The 16,381-nt window shown below is 47.7% G+C and overlaps 2 protein-coding genes across 3 annotated transcripts in view; one reads left to right on the forward strand and one right to left on the reverse strand.

Moving 5' to 3' along the window:
• Nucleotides 1-5,822: 5,822 nt before the first annotated feature.
• Nucleotides 5,823-9,733, forward strand: TNFAIP8L2 (TNF alpha induced protein 8 like 2). The gene is made up of 2 exons (XM_008071780.1): nt 5,823-5,915; nt 8,662-9,733. Exon 2 carries the CDS (start codon nt 8,694-8,696, stop codon nt 9,246-9,248), a length of 555 nt encoding a protein of 184 aa, XP_008069971.1. The 5' UTR covers nt 5,823-5,915; nt 8,662-8,693; the 3' UTR covers nt 9,249-9,733.
• A 1,335-nt stretch (nt 9,734-11,068) lies between these two features.
• Nucleotides 11,069-16,381, reverse strand: part of LYSMD1 (LysM domain containing 1) — an 8,141-nt gene continuing 2,828 nt past the window's right edge. For both annotated transcript variants that reach the window (XM_021719462.1, XM_008071781.1), the window contains exons 2-3: nt 11,611-11,975; nt 11,069-11,220 (exon numbers count right to left, since the gene is read on the reverse strand). In XM_021719462.1, the coding sequence (XP_021575137.1) occupies nt 11,082-11,220; nt 11,611-11,975 (504 nt within the window). In that variant the 3' untranslated portion in view covers nt 11,069-11,081. The remainder of the gene's footprint in view (nt 11,221-11,610; nt 11,976-16,381) is intronic.

Genomic DNA, 16,381 nt, shown 5'->3' on the forward strand with positions numbered 1-16,381 from the left:
CAAAAAAAAAAAAAAAAAAAAGACTACCGATAGCCGGGCTTGATGGCTCAGCCTGTAATCCCGCGCCTTGAGAGGCTGAGGTGAGTGGATTGCCTGAGCCTGTGGGTTTGAGACCCACCTGAGCAACTTGGCAAGACCTCATCTCTACAATAAATCAAAAATGAGCCAGGCATGATAGCGCGCGCCTGTAGTTCCAGCTACTTGGACGGCTGAGGCGGAAGGATTGCCGGAGCCCAGCATGTCGAGGCTGCGGTGGCCAGGAGCGGCCACTGCACTCCAGTCTGGGCGACAGAGTGAGACACCAACTCAAAAAAAAAGACTACCCATGACCTCCTGGTCGCATTCAATGAACAGCTCTTGGGTATCTATCCTTTTGCCCTCCTTGTGGCGTTTGGCCTTGTTGACCCCTCCTTCCTTAAAATGCTCTCCTCTTTTGGCTTCTGGGGTCCTTCTTTCTCTTGACAGAGACTAGGAGCTTAATAAATACATATGTAGAATGGCTTCACTTCTATGCACATGGACTCTCTCAGCCTTCTCTGACGTATCCTTAAATGTTGGTATTCCCTAGGGCCATGTCTTTAGCCACCTCTTTGTAATCTACACGATCTCAAGCTAATCCACACCAACAGTTACAATAACCGCTTCTAAGCTGACCACCATAACATCTAGGTGTTCAACTCAGGCCTTTCTCCTGACTGTAAACTCAGTGATATAACTGTTTATTGGATACTTCCATGTGGATTTTTCACATTTACTACTTAGTCTAAAGACAGGAAACTTGTCTTTTGTCTTTTTTATCCCCAGTACTTAGTCATAATGCCTGGCATATAGTAAGTAGAGGAAGAAATAAATATATCAAAGATTAAAAGCAAAAAAAAAAAGATTAAAAGCTATGAACTATCTCTAGCTATGTCAGGCTGATGTCTTGCTTGACTGCTTTAAACCATACTGAACTTTCCTTTCCTGATCTGATATGAAAGCACTGATTCTAACCATGGTAAAACCTCAGCTAAACCAAACAGCACTGCTCCATTCTGAATGTTTTTCCAAATAACTGAAGTTATCCAATTAAGTGCAAAACATTTCATTCTGTTTCAAATAGACATTATTCAAAAGGCATTGTTAATTACATTAATTACATAGAGTACCATGTGGAGTGAGTAAGACCTAGCTAGATTCACCACTTATCTCTAAGGCTGAGTCTATCATCTGTGAATGAACATATTATCTACCTGCCTGCCTCACAGGATCAAATAAGATAACATAGGCGAAATGTTTTGTAAACTCAAGTGTTTCATACATTCACAATATCATCACTTAGCCATTTTTTTTACTCAGAGGCAGCACTGTGAAATTAATTATCCAGGAAAACAGTGAGGACCCCAAAACTTAGTATAGGTATAGTTAATACTGTTTGCTTCAGCTAGGCTCAGTGGTTAGCCTGTAATCCCAGCACTTTGGAAGGCCGAGACAAGTGGATTACCTGAGCCCGTGGATTCGAGACCAGCCCGGGCAACTTGACAAGACCTCATCTCTACAATAAATAAATTTTTAAAAATTAGCTGGGCGTGGTAGTGCACACCTGTAGTTCCGGCTACTTGGAAGGCTGAGGCAGAAGGATTGCCTGAGCCCAGCAGGTCCAGGCTGTGGTGGCCATCAGCGTGCCACTGCACTCCAGCCTGGGCAACAGAGAGACTCCAACTCAAAAAAAAAAAAAAAAAGACAGCCACAGAACTGTGGATTCAGAAGTTATTCCCCTTATTTTCCAACTAGATTATACATTTCTTACAAAAAGGACTCTTCCTTTTCCTGAGACTTTGGTAGTGCCTCCTAGTCTTGTCCCCAGAGTGTGTGATCAGTGCATTGCTCGAGCAGACAGAAGCAGAAAGCTGCCACATCTATTATGAGATTGATATTATCGCCCCATAACCTTGTAAGGTAATTATCAGAAAAAACACAGCCTCGAGAATCCCACATGGCCCCGCCCTCATGTTGCCATGTGCTAGTGCTGTAACTTTGGGACAGCTTATTTAACCTCTTTAAGCTTCCATTTTTTTCCATCAGCAAAAGGGATATAGTGACATTTCATTCATAAGTGTATTGTGAGAATTAGAGATGTTTACATAACATCTAGCAGAGTACACCCAATGAATGTTAGCTCCGCTTTTATACCTCTCACTTCCCTCCCCTGAACTTTTTTGAGCCAGAGTCTCACTCTGTGCCCAGGCTAGTCTCGAACCCCTGGGCTCAGGCAATCCTCTTACCTCCGTCTCCCAAAGTGCTGGGATTACAGGCATGAGCCACTGCGTCTGGCTATGTCCCCTGAACTCTTAATCCATTCTTTTCCATCTGCCCCCACACCTGACTCCATAAGTACCACTTTTTCTTTGTATTTTCTAAGCCTCCCTCTCTACTGGCTCTTCTCAACCTATTAATATACTCAACTACAAGATAAAAATGGCTCCTTCCCTCTCTCAATCCGGCTATTCGCCTTAAGCTTTCCATTTCTTTTCATCTCTTTGCTACCAAACTCCTTAAAAGAGTTATCAGCATCTCCTAATCCAAGTTGTATCAAGAACCCTCAGCTCTAGACCTTGGGAGTGATGAAGAAAGACATGGTAATAACCAAGGAACCAAGACCCAGCCTTGTCTCAGGAAGAAACCCAATCTTCCTGGAGTCAGTGGGATGCTGACTACTTCTGAACTTTAATCTACTCTTCAACTTTGTACAACCAACCAACTTTCCAATGCTTTCCCTTCTTCTAGAACATTTTCTTGTAAAATCATCAAATCGCCAAGATCTCTCATGGGTTCTCATCTTATGATTCAGCAAGCTATTCTCCTGAGCAATTCCTTCAAGAATTCCTTTTCTGGATGGGCTCGGTGGCTCAGCCTGTAATCCCAGCACTTTGGGAGGCTGAGGCAAGTGGATTGTCTGAGCCTGTGAGTTTGAGACCAACCCCGGGCAACTTGTCGAGACTTCTTCTCTACAATAAATCAAAAATTAGCCTCGTCTCTACAATACATAAAAAATTAGCCAGCATGTGCCTGTAGTTCCGGCTACTTGAAAGGCTGAGGCGGAAGGAGTGCTGGAGCCCAGCAGGTGAGCATGCCACTACCCTCCAGCCTGGGCGACAGAGTAAGACTCCAACTCAAAAAAAACAAAACAAAACAAAAAACAAAAAAAACCTCTTTTCCTCAGCTAAAAAAAAATAAACTTTTTTTCCTCTTTTAATATAGGGGTTTCACTCCAATGCCCAGGCTGGAGGGCAGTGGCACAATCATAGCTCTTTACAGCTTCAAATTTTGGGCTCAGTCTTCCCATCTCAGTCTCTCAAGCCAAACTACAGGCTTGCACCATATCTGGCTAATTAAAAACACATATTTTTTGTAGAAATGGAGTCTTGCTATGTTGTCCAGGCGGGTCTCAAACTCCCGGGCTCAAGCAATCCTTCTACTTCAGCATCCCGAAGTGCTGGGATTATAACTATGAGCCACTGTGCCAAGCCTAAAAGTTTACTGAAGCATCTAAAATGTTCCCACTGAGCTAATTATTTCACTCCCCTGATCAAGCACTTTTGTTTGTTTGTTTTTTGAGTTGGAGTCTCACTCTGTTGCCCAGACTGGAGTGCAGTGGCCGCTCCCGGCCACCGCAGCCTCGACCTGCCGGGCTCCGGCGATCCTTCCGCGTCAGTCTTCCGAGTAGCCAGAATTACAGGTATGTGCTACCACACCCGGCTGATTTTTTGATTTATTGTAGAGAGGAGGTCTCGCTGCCCAGGCGGGTCTCGAACCTGCGGGCTCAGGCAATCCACTCACCTCAGCCTCCCAAAGGCACGGGATTACAGACTGAGCCACCGAGCCCGGCTGATCAAGCACTTTTAATATCTCCCCACTGCCTATAGAAAAGGTCTGGGCTGGGCATGGTGACTCATGCCTATAATCCTAACACTTTGGGAGGTGGAGCTGAGAGGATTGCCTGAATCCAGGGGTTTGAAACCAGCCTCGGCAACTTGCTGAGACCTCATTTCTACAACAAATTAAAAAATTAGCTGGGCGTGATGGTATGCACCTATAGTTTCAGCTACTTGGAAGGCTGAGGTGGAAGGGAAGGCTGAGGTGGAAGGGAAGGCTGAGGTGGAAGGGAAGGCTGAGGTGGAAGGATCGCCTGAGCCCAGCAGGTCAAGGCTGCGGTGACTGTGAGTGTGCCACTGCACTCCAACCTGGGTGAGACAAAGTGAGACTTCAACTCAAAAAAAAAAAGAAAAAGAAAAAAGAAAAGTATAGATGTATACATTTTTTTAGTAGAGACAGGGTTTCACTCTGTTGCTCAGGCTAGTGTACAGTGGCATACTCATGACTCACTGCAGCCTTGACCTCCTGAGACTGAGCAATTTTTATTTTATTTTATTTGGAGTCTCACTGTGTTGCCCGGACTGGGAGTGCAATGGCACTCTCACGGCCACCACAGCCTCAACTGGCTGGGCTCAGGTAATCATTTAGCCTCAGCCTTCCAAGTAACTGGGACTATATATGCACGCTACCACACCTGGCTAATTTTTTTAATTGTAGAGACGAAGTCTTGCCAAATTGTCCAGACTGGTCTTGAATCCCTGGGCTCAAAATACAAAATAAAAGTGCTGGGATTACAGGCTTGAGCTACTGTGCCCAGCGGAGCAATTTATTTCTTTTATTTTTGAGTCGGAGTCTCACTCTGTTGCCCAGGCTGGAATGCAGTGGCACGATCAAATAACTGGAACTACAGGCACACATCGTCAGGCCTGGCTAATTATTTATTGTAGAGACAAGGTCTTGCCAAGTTGCCCAGGCTGGTCTCAAACCCTGGGCTCAGGAAATCCTCTCACCTCAGCCTCCCAAAGTGCTGTAATTATAGGCGTGAGCCACTGTGCTCGGCCCAGCAATTTCTTTAAAGCCTGTCATTATCTGGTCTTTTTCCTTCTCAAACAACCTGTGCGCCAAACACACAAAATAAATTCCTGCTTCCTGAGGATGCCCTGTGCCATGTTTATTCCCCACGTTCTTATGCCGCCCATTATCTGGGAAGCACTTCCCCATCTTGGATATTAAATAGTTGAATCCTTCCTTCTAAACCTGCCTCTTCAGCCCTATCAGAATTAGTCTAAGCTTCTTTACTCTAGTAATTCTTTAAACCTCTCTTAAGGTTAATGGCATTGTTTGACTTGTATTACAGTTATCCATGCCTCAGCCGATCTCCCTGACCAGCTTGTAAGATTCTTGATGGTAAATATTTTAGCCTCGTTCAACAACTGTGACTTCCCCTCATTTTTGTGTCCCCAGTGCTGCAGAGCTCAGGGGCTTAGTCCTCTACTGGGTCAGTGCTGTGCTGACACCTGGTGGTCACGTACGGCTCTGCAGCCCAGGCCCCGGCTCCTTCCTCTCTCCCGGATTAGGGGCGAAGGCAGTCTGTGCCTTTACCTGTCAGGCGCTGGAAGAGTATGCTTGTGGGACCGTTGCCCCACGGTACCGCCCTTCACTCTTCAGAACCTTAGCCACCGACCACACCCCAGCAACCTGGCCTTGACATCCTCCCCAGCCCCAGAAACCCAAGGACAGGATCTCAAGAAAAGAAACTCATTTGAGAGAGGGGATGTACGAATCCCTCTTTCCCACCTCAAAGAATTAAGACTGTTTCCCACGGAATCCTTTTTTTTTTTTTTTTTTTTTTTTTTTACCTTTGTCTTATTTCTAGGGTGCTCTTGGGCCATAGGCTTTGATGGCAGTGGTGATGAACCGGAGGTTGAGCCGAGAGTAGGTGGGCGGGGCTCAAGGGGCGGGGCCAAGTCCAAGGGCCTCGCACTCTAAGTGGAGCTTCTCCATTCTGCCAGCTTTCCGGGAACATCCAAGGCAAGCAAGGCTGGTACCCAGCACAGCAGGTGAGGCACCGGCAGTGACAGAAGGGTAGGCTTTAGGGGGAATGGTGGCGGGAGTTCCCAGCTCTTTCAGCCTTAGCTTTCCATGTAGTGAAACTCTCACTTGTGCAATTCTTAGGTCCCCAGTGGAGCGTGGTTTTCCCCAAGGCAAAGCAGCTCTGAAAGAAAGACCTGGTTTGGGATGGGGGTAGGGGCAGACGAAAGGCTGGGGGGGTGGGTACGGGTGTGTGATGAACAACGTGGGGAGGTCTTAGGAGACACGCAGGTGGATGGGTGAAGGCCAGAGGGAGAGCTCGGCCAGGCCAGGGGATCACGGGGAAAATGCAGACACCAGAAAAAGGGAGACAGAAACAGAGACACAGAGAGGGCGGCGGAGCCAATGTGAAATGGCCATGGGGGCAATGGAGAGCTGGTAACAGGAAGGCCAAGGAGGAAGGAAGGCTCGCATGGAGCAATCTCCTCTTCCGGCTGGGGAGCATGGTCCAGAAAACCCCAGCACAGCTGGGAGCCGAGCAAGGCTCCAGGTTCCCCCTGGATGATTCAGTTGGCAAAGAACCCCCCAAGTACCCATCTCCCCTGACTCTTCCGACTCCCATTTTGGTTTGGGGGAGAGGGTGAGGCTGTTCCTCACTGCGGTTGCAGCCACATCCTGCAGAGCAGGGGAGGGGGAAGTAAGAAGCAAAACAACCACAGGCAAAGACCATGGGGAGAGAACCCTGGACACAGGCAGCTGGTTCGCCCCCAAAAGGATCTTTGGTTCTGTCCAGCAAGACCCCAGACCCTGAGCATTGCCTACCCTTCTTGAGGTGTCTGTTTCTCGGCCTTCCTCAGTGCGCTTCAGGCTCAACTGAGAGCATTCCAGGGAAAGGGTTTTTTCTGGATTATTTGGTTTGAAGCCCATTTTCATTAACTAGTGCCTATGGCCAATTGGTTCATTTCTCTTAGCTTCAGTTGTCTTGTTGCAAAATGAGGATACCGACCTGATGGAGGGTTGGGAGACTGAGATGACACACCTAAAACACTCGGCACATAGAAGGTTCTCAGTAAACGTTAGTATTCAGCAGGGCGCTGTGGCTCGTCTGTAATCCCAGCACTTTGGGAAGCCGAGGTGAGACGATTGCCTGAGCTCAGAGGTTCAAGACCAGCCAGGGCAACTTGGTGAGCCCTCGTTTCTACAATGAATCAAAAAATTAGCCAGGCATGGTGGTGCTCATCAATAGTTGCAGCTACTTGGAAGGCTAAAGTTGAAGGATCGCCTGAGCCCAATAGTTTGAGGTAGGGGTGGCCATGACCGTGCCACTGCACTGCAGCCTGGGTGACAGAGCGAGACTTCAACTCAAAAAATAATAAATAAATAAACGTTAGTATTCCTTGGATTCCTGAAATCCTATTTTTTTTGGTAGAGATGGGGGCTTGCTCTGTTGCCAAGGCTGATCTTGAACTCCTGGCCTCAAGCGACCCTCCTGATTCAGCTTCCCAAACCATGCCTGGCCCTGTTTCTTACTTCTTTGAAGGCAGCATGGAGCACTAGCTGCCATGGGCTTTTGGGTTCAGAAAAGTAGTTGCATTTGATCTTCAGTAAATTATTTAACAAAAGTTTCAATCTGCTCAGGAGTAAAACAAGGATAGTAATACCTACACCTCATACACAGTCAGTGTTCAAAAATGGTAGCTGTGGGATGGAGGGAGGATAAGGGACACCAAACCACCCAGTGTATACCAGCCCCACCATTGGGGGAAGGGCTCATCAGAAGCCCTAACCTCGCCTTCGCACGATATACTTATGTAGCAAATCCTCACATGTACTCCATGATGCTAAAAAAAAAAAAAGGTAGCTGTAAGAATTCTCTACCAGGCAAATGTTATCTTCACTGTAGCACCAAAGCCTACTTCTCCTAGAGATAACTTGTAGCAGCCTACCCTCCTGTGTGCTCACATTCATCCAGCCAGGGGAGGCTCCTCTGGGTTGTTTTGGAGATTAAGATTTCAGCCAGGCGCGGTGACTCACACCTGTATTCCCAACATTTTGGGAGTTGGAGGCAAGAGGATTGCTTAAACCCACAGGTTCGAGACTAGCCTGGGCAACTTGGTGAGACCTCGTCTCTACAATAAATCAAAAAATTAGCCAGGCGTGGAGGCACGCACCTGTAGTTCCAGCTACTTGGAAGGCTGAGGTGGAAGGATTGCCTGAATTCAGCAGGTCGAGGTTGCGGTGGCTGTGAACATGACACTGCACCCTAGCCTGGACAACAGAGACTCCGACTCAAAAAAAAAAAAAAAAAAAGATTTCCTACAGCAAGCCCGGGTGTGGTGGCTCATACCTGTAATCCCAGCACTTTGGGAGGCCAAGGTGAGAGGACTGCCTGAGCCTAGGGGTTCAAGACCAGCCTGAGCAATTTGGCAAGACCTTGTCTCTACAATAAATTAAAAAAATTAGCTGGGCATCATGGCAAGTGCCTGTAGTTCCAGCTACTTGGAAGGCTGAGGTGGAAGGAAGCCCAGCAGGTCAAGGTTATGGCAGCTGTGAGTATGCCACTGCACTCCATCTGGGTGACAGTGAGAATGACTCAAAGAAAAAAAGATTTCCTACAGCACTTAAGGACAAAAGCAGGAGCAAGGCCCAGAGGACTGAAGGGTCTGGGGGAAAAGGTGACAAACAAAGATGATGATGAGACAGAGACTAAATAAGCAACAGAAAGGGGAAAAGCCATTTCTCTCTTTCTAAGGAAGCCTGTGGCCTTTCTTGTAGTGACTGACCACATTTCCTACTCCCCAGGAATCATGGAATCCTTCAGCTCTAAGAGTCTGGCACTGCAAGCAGAGAAGAAACTACTGAGTAAGATGGCGGGCCGGTCTGTGGCTCACCTCTTCATTGACGAGACAAGCAGTGAGGTGCTCGACGAGCTCTACCGTGTGTCCAAGGAGTACACGCACAGCCGGCCCCAGGCCCAGAGGGTAATCAAGGACCTGATAAAGGTGGCCGTCAAGGTGGCCGTGTTACACCGCAATGGCTCCTTTGGCCCCAGTGAGCTGGCTCTGGCTACCCGCTTTCGCCAGAAGCTGCGGCAGGGTGCCATGACGGCGCTGAGCTTTGGCGAGGTGGACTTCACCTTTGAGGCTGCTGTTCTGGTCGGCCTGCTGACCGAGTGCCGGGATATGCTGCTGGAGTTGGTGGAGCATCACCTCACGCCCAAGTCACATGGCCGCATCCGCCACGTGTTCGATCACTTCTCTGACCCCGGCCTGCTCACAGCCCTCTACGGGCCTGGCTTCACTCAGCACCTTGGCAAGATCTGTGATGGCCTCAGGAAGCTGCTAGACGAGGGGAAACTCTGAGAACCCTGCACCCAGCACATTCCACCTTGGCAAATGGTTGACTGAGAAAACAACGGGCTTCCTAACCTGCTCATCTGCACTAACACTTTTCAGCCTTCAGGCTTCATTCTTTCCCAAGAGTGCTTTGACTCTGAAACCACCCCACCCCCAAACTGCTGGACAAGGAGCAGTGCTGAGAGGTGAGCCCTCTCTCCCAATCCAGCCCTAGGACAGGAAACAGAGCTGCCTGAAAAAGATGAAGTGAAACTTGGATCTCTGTGTCTCCCATTGGGGACTTCTGAAACAGGGAAGCCCCCTTCGCTGTGAACCAAGGGAAGGCGGCACAGCCCATATAACCCCTTTGGGGACATTCAAGACAGAAGGGGGGGAATGTGGTCCTTAGATACTGAGCATGGACAGAAACCAGAGGCTCTGTTCCAGAGTGCAGGAGGAAGGGAACAGAGCAGGGGAGATTCTCACAGGGGAAATAAAACTACTAAAACATGCACAGGGCTCAGTGTTTAATCTCTCCAGCTTCTTAAACCTTATGAACATCACAGAGGAAAAGAGGTATATAAACACCACTTATCTCACCTCTCACCATTTCCATAAGGGAGACAGAGGCATATTTCCAGCATTACTGAGATTCTCTTGCCTACATCTTCTGTTTAAAAAGAAAAAAATCCTGTACCGTAGATCAGTGCTACAAACTGCAAATAAATATGCGCTGAAGACCAAGGCAGCGAAGCTCTGGTGGGGGAGGGGCAACAAAGACACTTCCACAAATCCTTCCTCTTCAAAGCCCAAGGAAGCAGGTCAGAGGGTGAACTGCTGGAGTGGAAACTTCAGGCCCCTGCAGTGCTGCTTTTTCTCAGAGCCAAAAGTTGGGAAAAAGTTATAGGGAATTGGTCAGTCAAGATTGAGCCCAAATCCTCTGCTCTGAGACTAGGAAAGGCTGCCATTCTCTGTGGTGGGGCTAGACCACTGATGTTGGGTCCGTACCACATGCTTGGCTAAAGAGGTGGGGAAGTGGGAACCAGCAGTCACTGGCTCACTGTTCCTGGGTTCCCCTCACCCTGGGGCTACAGAAATTCCATGTTTCAGCTAAGATTGGAAGGAATAAAATACGGCAAATAAATATTACTTCAATATAGCACCAAATAAATTAGGTAACAGTAGTCAGTTGGCGATGAGGAGGAAGTTGAGGGGAAGTGTCTGCTTCCCTGATCTAAAGCCAGGGAATGCGAAAGGGATAGGAAGGCGGTGGGGACGTAAAAAGCGCCTTCTGAATCTAAAGGACGGCTCTAGATTCAGCCCAAGAACTGGGAAGGGTCTAGTCTCATCCCCTACTCTTACCAATAAAATGTCCCCAGGCCGCCAGGCACGGTGGTTCATGCCTATAATCCCAGCACTTTGGGAGGCTGAGGCAAGAGGTTTGCCTGAGCCCAGGGGTTCAAGACCAGCCTGGGCAACTTGGTGAGACCTTGTCTCTACAATAAATCCAAAAATTAGCCAGGCGTGGTGGCACGTGTCTGTGGTTTCAGCTACTTGGAAGGCAGAGGCAGAAGGATCACCTGAGCCCAGCAGGTCGAGGCTGTGGTGGCTGTGAGTGTGCCACTGCACTCCAGCCTGGCTGACAGTGAGACTCTGACTCAGAAAAAAAAAAAAAAAGAAAAACGAAAACAAAAAACTTTCCCAGGCCAAGGAATTCTTGGCAGACAAGGAGGCTGGGGAAGACAGCTGGGGTGGAGGGAGGCGGGCTGGGAAGCCATGTCCTTGAGCCTCACCTCAGGCTCCTCTCCCCCTCAGGTTGTTCCTTCAACATGTTGTGTCTCTCAGTCAGTTCACAGGACATCAGAGTTTGAAGATTTCATCCTCCTGGTCCCGAAGTGTCCGGGTCCGAGAGGTACGGGTCAGCGGCACGGGACCTAGGACTGCTCGTTGCTGCATCCGAGGGGAGCTCAGGTGGAGACCTGTATCCTCCCCAGGTACCCTGCAGGTGAGGAAAAGGGGGAAAGAGTGACAGATCAAGGGAAGAACCTGAGAATGGGCCAGGTGAAGAGGTGTGTGGGAAGCTATCTTCCTCTCCTAATACACGAGCCAGCTGTGCTAAGACAGACTCTCAGTACCCTCTAGATAAATCTGAACCCTAACATTCCTTCAGGGATGATAAGAGCAGTAAAACAGTCAACTGTTTACGCCAGTAAGAACACAGAACCCGGTTTTCCAGCAGCCATTGGCTCTGCTCACTGTCTTGGGGCCACCTGGGGAAGCTATCACCTTGTTTCTGCTGTCACTGTGCTTACTTGTGTTTGTGGTTAGGGAAGACAGGAAGACCAGAGGAGTCTATGGAGGAACTTGTAAGAAACCATTCAAGACTCACCCACTTTCCCCTTTTTTCAGCTTCTGGGCAGCAGCCTTCTTGGACAGGCTGATCTGTGTATCAAGCTTCTTAAGGAAATCAGAGGCAGAGAGGTCATGGATGGGTATGGGGGGTTCCTGGCCAGGTGTGGGGAGGACTTCACCATTGGCACGTCGTGAACCTGTTTCTTGTTTCTTCCTCTCAGCTGAGTGTGAACAAACTTCTTTCTTACTTGGGTGTACCTCGTCCTCTCTATCGTTCTCTTCTTCAGAATCCAAACCATTGAACAGGTCTCTGGGCTCTGTCAGGATGGGGATGTAGAGGGTTTTCTTCAGGAAGATGGAGTCATTAGTATAAAGGCGGTTTGCTCGCTTAATCTGTTCCATCTTTAAAAAAAATTCACCAAAATTAATGACAGCAATAATGATCACTCTTACATTGCAGCTCCAGCTTTTATTATTATTATTATTACTTTTTGAATTGGAATCTCACTCTGATGCCCAGACTGGAGTGCAGTGGCCGCTCCTGGCCACCACAGCCTCAACCTGCTGGGCTCCGGCAATCCTTTGGCCTCAGCCTTCCAAGTAGCTGGAACTACAGGCGCGTGCTACTACGCCCGGCTCATTTTTTGATTTATGGTAGAGATGAGGTCTCACCAAGTTGCCCAGGTGGGTCTCGAACCCGCGGGCTCAGGCAATCCACTCACCTCAGCCTCCCAAAGGCACGGGATTACAGGCTGAGCCACCGAGCCCGGTTATTTTATTATTTATTTATTTTTTTGAGTTGGAGTCTCACTCTGTCACCCAGACTGGAGGGCAGTGGCACGCTCTCGGCCACCACAGCCTCAACCTGCTGGACTCAGGTGATCCTTCCGCCTCAGCTTTCCAAGTAGCTGGAACTACAGGCACCATGTGCCACCATTTTTTAAATTATTTATTGTAGAGACTAGGTCTCGCCCAAGACTAGTCTCGAACCCCTGGGCTCAGGGAATCCTCTCATCTTGGCCTCCCAAAGTACTGGGATTATAGGTATGAGTCAGTGCGCCCAGCCTTATTTTTATTTTTTTTGATTCAGAGTCTTACTCTGTAGTCTAGGCTGGAGTGCAGTGGCACAATCATGGCTCACTACACCCTTGACCTTCCACCTCAGCCTCCCGAGTAGCTGGGACTACAGGTGTGCACCATCACATCTGGCTAATTTTTAATTTTTTTATAGAGATAGAGTCTTGCTATGTTGCCCAGGCTGATCTTGAACTCCTGGACTCAAGCAATCCTCCCACTTCAGCATCCCAAAGTGTTGGGATTAAAGACATGAGCTACCATGCCCAGCCTTGATATTATTCTATTTTATAGATCAGTAGTTTTCATACTTTTTGGTCTTAGGGCTCCTTGACATTTAACAAAATGATTGTGAGAGCTGGGAACAGTTGTCTCACACCTGTAATCCCAGCTACTTGGGAGGCTGAGGGGGAGGACTGCCCGAGTCCTGGAGTTGGAGACCAGCAACAGAGCGAGACCCTGCCTCTAAAAACAAAAAATTTTCTAGATGTGATGGCTCACGCCTGTATTCCCAGCACTTTGGGAGGTGAAGGTGAGAGGATTACTTTTGCTCAGGGATTTGAGACCAGCCTGAGCAACATGGCAAGATCTAGTTTCTACAATAAATCAAAAAATCAGTAGGGCATGGTGGCACATGCCTGTGTTTCCAGCTACTTGGAAGGCTGATCCAGAAGAACTGCCTGAGTCTAGCAGGTTGAGGCTGCGGTAGCTGTGAGCTTGCCACTGCACTCCAGCCTGGGTGACAGAGTGAGACTCCAACTCAAAAAAAAAAAAAAATGTAGGGAGGCATTGTTTTACATTTTTGCAATTCACTTTAATGTCTGATTTAACAGAAGCCAACAGGATTGTTTATATCTGCCCCTACTGCTACATTTAAAGTGTCACAATATCACACATTATGTAGCTTCTGGAAAACGTGGTATACTCATAAAGAAAATGAGATTGGCAGGGCACTTTGGGAAGCTGAGGTGAGAGGACTGCCTGAGGCCATGGGTTTGAGAACAGCCTGGGCAACTTGGCGAGACCTCATCTCTATAATAAATCAAAAAATTAGTTGGGCATGGTAGCGCAGACCTATAACATACATACCTCCAGCCTGGGTGACAGAGAGTGAGACTCCAACCCCAAAAAAAAAAAAAAATAGAAAAAGCAAATAATGTCTTCTAATTATTACTATGAAAATAGTTTGACCCTGTGGATCCCTGAAGAGTCTCAGGGACCCTTGGGGTCCCTGGCCCTCACTTTGAGAACCGCTGTTAAAAATGAAGGGCTGGGTGTCATGGTGCATGCTGTAGTTCCAGTTATTAGGGAGGCTGAGGCAGAAAGACTGCTTGAGCGCAGGAGTTTGAATCCAGTCTGAGCAATGTATCGACACCCTGGTTCTAAAAAATAAATTAAATTAAATTGAAACAATGAATAAAGATGAAAGGACCGAGATTCAGAGAGGTTAAGCTACTTGCCTAAGATTATCTATCAAGTTAATGACAGAGCTAGAATTAGAATCCTGGGTGTTTATACTCCTTCTGGGAATGCTTTTCACACCATAATAGTAACAATTTCATTGATCAAATATTTATTCTGCACCTATTTATTTACGACTGAACATAATGACTAGCATCACCACCCATCTATCTGGCCTCCTAAGGTAGAAATATTAATGTCATCCTTTGGAGGCTTTATTTTTTTTTTGCGGGGGGGGAGACGTTGAGTTGGAGTCTCACTCTGTCACCCAGGCTGGAGTGCAGTGGCAAGCTCATGGCCACCGCAGCCTCGACCTGCTGGGCTCAGGTGATCCTTCTACTTCAGCCTTCCAAGTAGCTGGAACCACAGGCATCGGCCACCAGCCCAGCTAATTTTTCTTTACTGTATAGACGAGGTCTTGCCAAGTTGCCCAGGCTGGTCTCGAACCTGTCGGGTCAGGCAATTCTCTCGCCTCTGCCTCTGAAAGTGCTAAGGTTACAGTCATGAGCCACTGCACCCGTCTTCAATGTCACCCTTAACTAATACTTTTTTTTCATCACCCACACTAAGTGGTCAACAAAAGTGCTTCAAAAATCTCTCTCGCGTATGGTCTCAGCTTCACATATACTGCCATCGCCTTAGAACAGACCCTTAATGTTCCCCATCTGAGTTATGACAAGGGTTTAGCGGGTCTTCCTCTCTCAGTTCTACTCATCCTCCTCTTGGCATCTATCTTTCTAAAAAATCAAATTTAATTAACCCACAACCCTGCTTATAAGACTCCTATAGCTCCTCATTGGCTAAAAGATAAAATTCAAGTTAGCATTCAAAGCTTTCTCAATCCAGCCCCTAATGGAAACGTCTAGTCATTTCTCTTCTGCCACCTACACATTTTGCTATCCCGAACTTTTCATCTGTCTTTGAACATCCCATGATCTTTCTTTCTTTTTTTTTTTGAGTCAGAATCTCACTCTGTCACTCAGGCTGGAGTGCAGTGGCATGATCATGGCTCACTGCAGCCTCAAACGCCTGGACTCACAAAATCCTTCCACCTCAGTCTCCTCAGCAGCTGGCACTATAGGCATGCACCACCACACCCTGCTAATTTTTTTTTTTGTAGGGACAAGTCTCACTATGTTGCCTAGACTGATCACAAACTCCTGGGTTCAAGCCACCCTTCCATCTTGGCCTCCCAAAGTGCTGAGATTACCGGCATGAGCCATTGCACCTGACCTAAAGTAACCTTTATTTTACTTAATAATGGCTCCAAAGCACAAGAATACTGTGCCTAATTTTGAAATAAACTTTATCGTAGGTATGTATGTATAGGAGAAAATGTAGTACTGTATACCTAGGGTTTAGTAGTTTCTGTGATTTCAGGAATCTACTGTGGGTCTTGGACAGTACCCTCTGCAGATAAGAGGGACACTGCCATACTTGAAATGTTTTCTTTTTTGTACTCCTAATCTCCATGTGTGGAAATCTTAGTCATGCTTTCATTCATTCATTCTTTTATTTTATTTTTTTTGAGTCGGAGTCTCTCTCTCGCCCAGGCTGGAGAGTAGTGGCATGCTTCCAGCCACCGCAGCCTCAACCTGCTGGGCTTAAGCGATCATTCCGCCTCAGCCTTCCAAGTAGCTGGAACTACAGGCGTGCATCACCACGCCTGGCTAATTTTTTGATTTATTGTAGACACGAGGTCTCACCAAGTTGCCCAGGCAGGTCTTGAACCCCGGGCTCAGGCAATCTTCTCGCCTCGGTCTCCCAAAATGCTGGGATTACAGGCTGAGCCATCGCGTCCAGCCTCATTCATTCTTTTAAAAAACATCTTATGACCAGGTGCAGTGACTCAAGCCTGTAATCCAAGCACTTTGGGAGGCCGAGGTGAGAGTATTGCCTGAGACCAGGGGTTTTAGACTAGCCTGGGCAACTTGGCGAGACCTCATTTTTACAGTAAATCAGAAAATTAGCCTGGTGTGGTGGTACATGCCTGTGGTTCCAGTTACACGGAAGGCTGAGACGGAAGGATCGCCTGAGCCCAGCACATGGAGGCTGTGGTGGCTGTGGGCATGCCACTGCACTCCAGCCTGGGCAACAGACAGAGTAAGACTCTGACTCAAAAAAGAAAACAATAAAAATCTTCCAAGTTTCTAAGTGCTGGGGGCTATGCCAGACTTTAGATATATAAAGTTGAAAAAGCCGGGCTCAGTGGCTCAGCCTATAATCCCGCACCTTTGGGAGGCTGAGGTGAGTGGATTGCCTGAACCCGCGGG

This window comes from Carlito syrichta, unplaced genomic scaffold (assembly GCF_000164805.1).
Source record: "Carlito syrichta isolate Samal-C Ts95f unplaced genomic scaffold, Tarsius_syrichta-2.0.1 Scaffold314725, whole genome shotgun sequence".
NCBI classification, from domain to species: domain Eukaryota; kingdom Metazoa; phylum Chordata; class Mammalia; order Primates; family Tarsiidae; genus Carlito; species Carlito syrichta.

Bases quoted from the DNA above. Each gene is read 5' to 3' on its own strand.
- TNFAIP8L2 (XM_008071780.1), top strand. From the start codon at position 8,694: ATGGAATCCTTCAGCTCTAAGAGTCTGGCACTGCAAGCAGAGAAGAAA.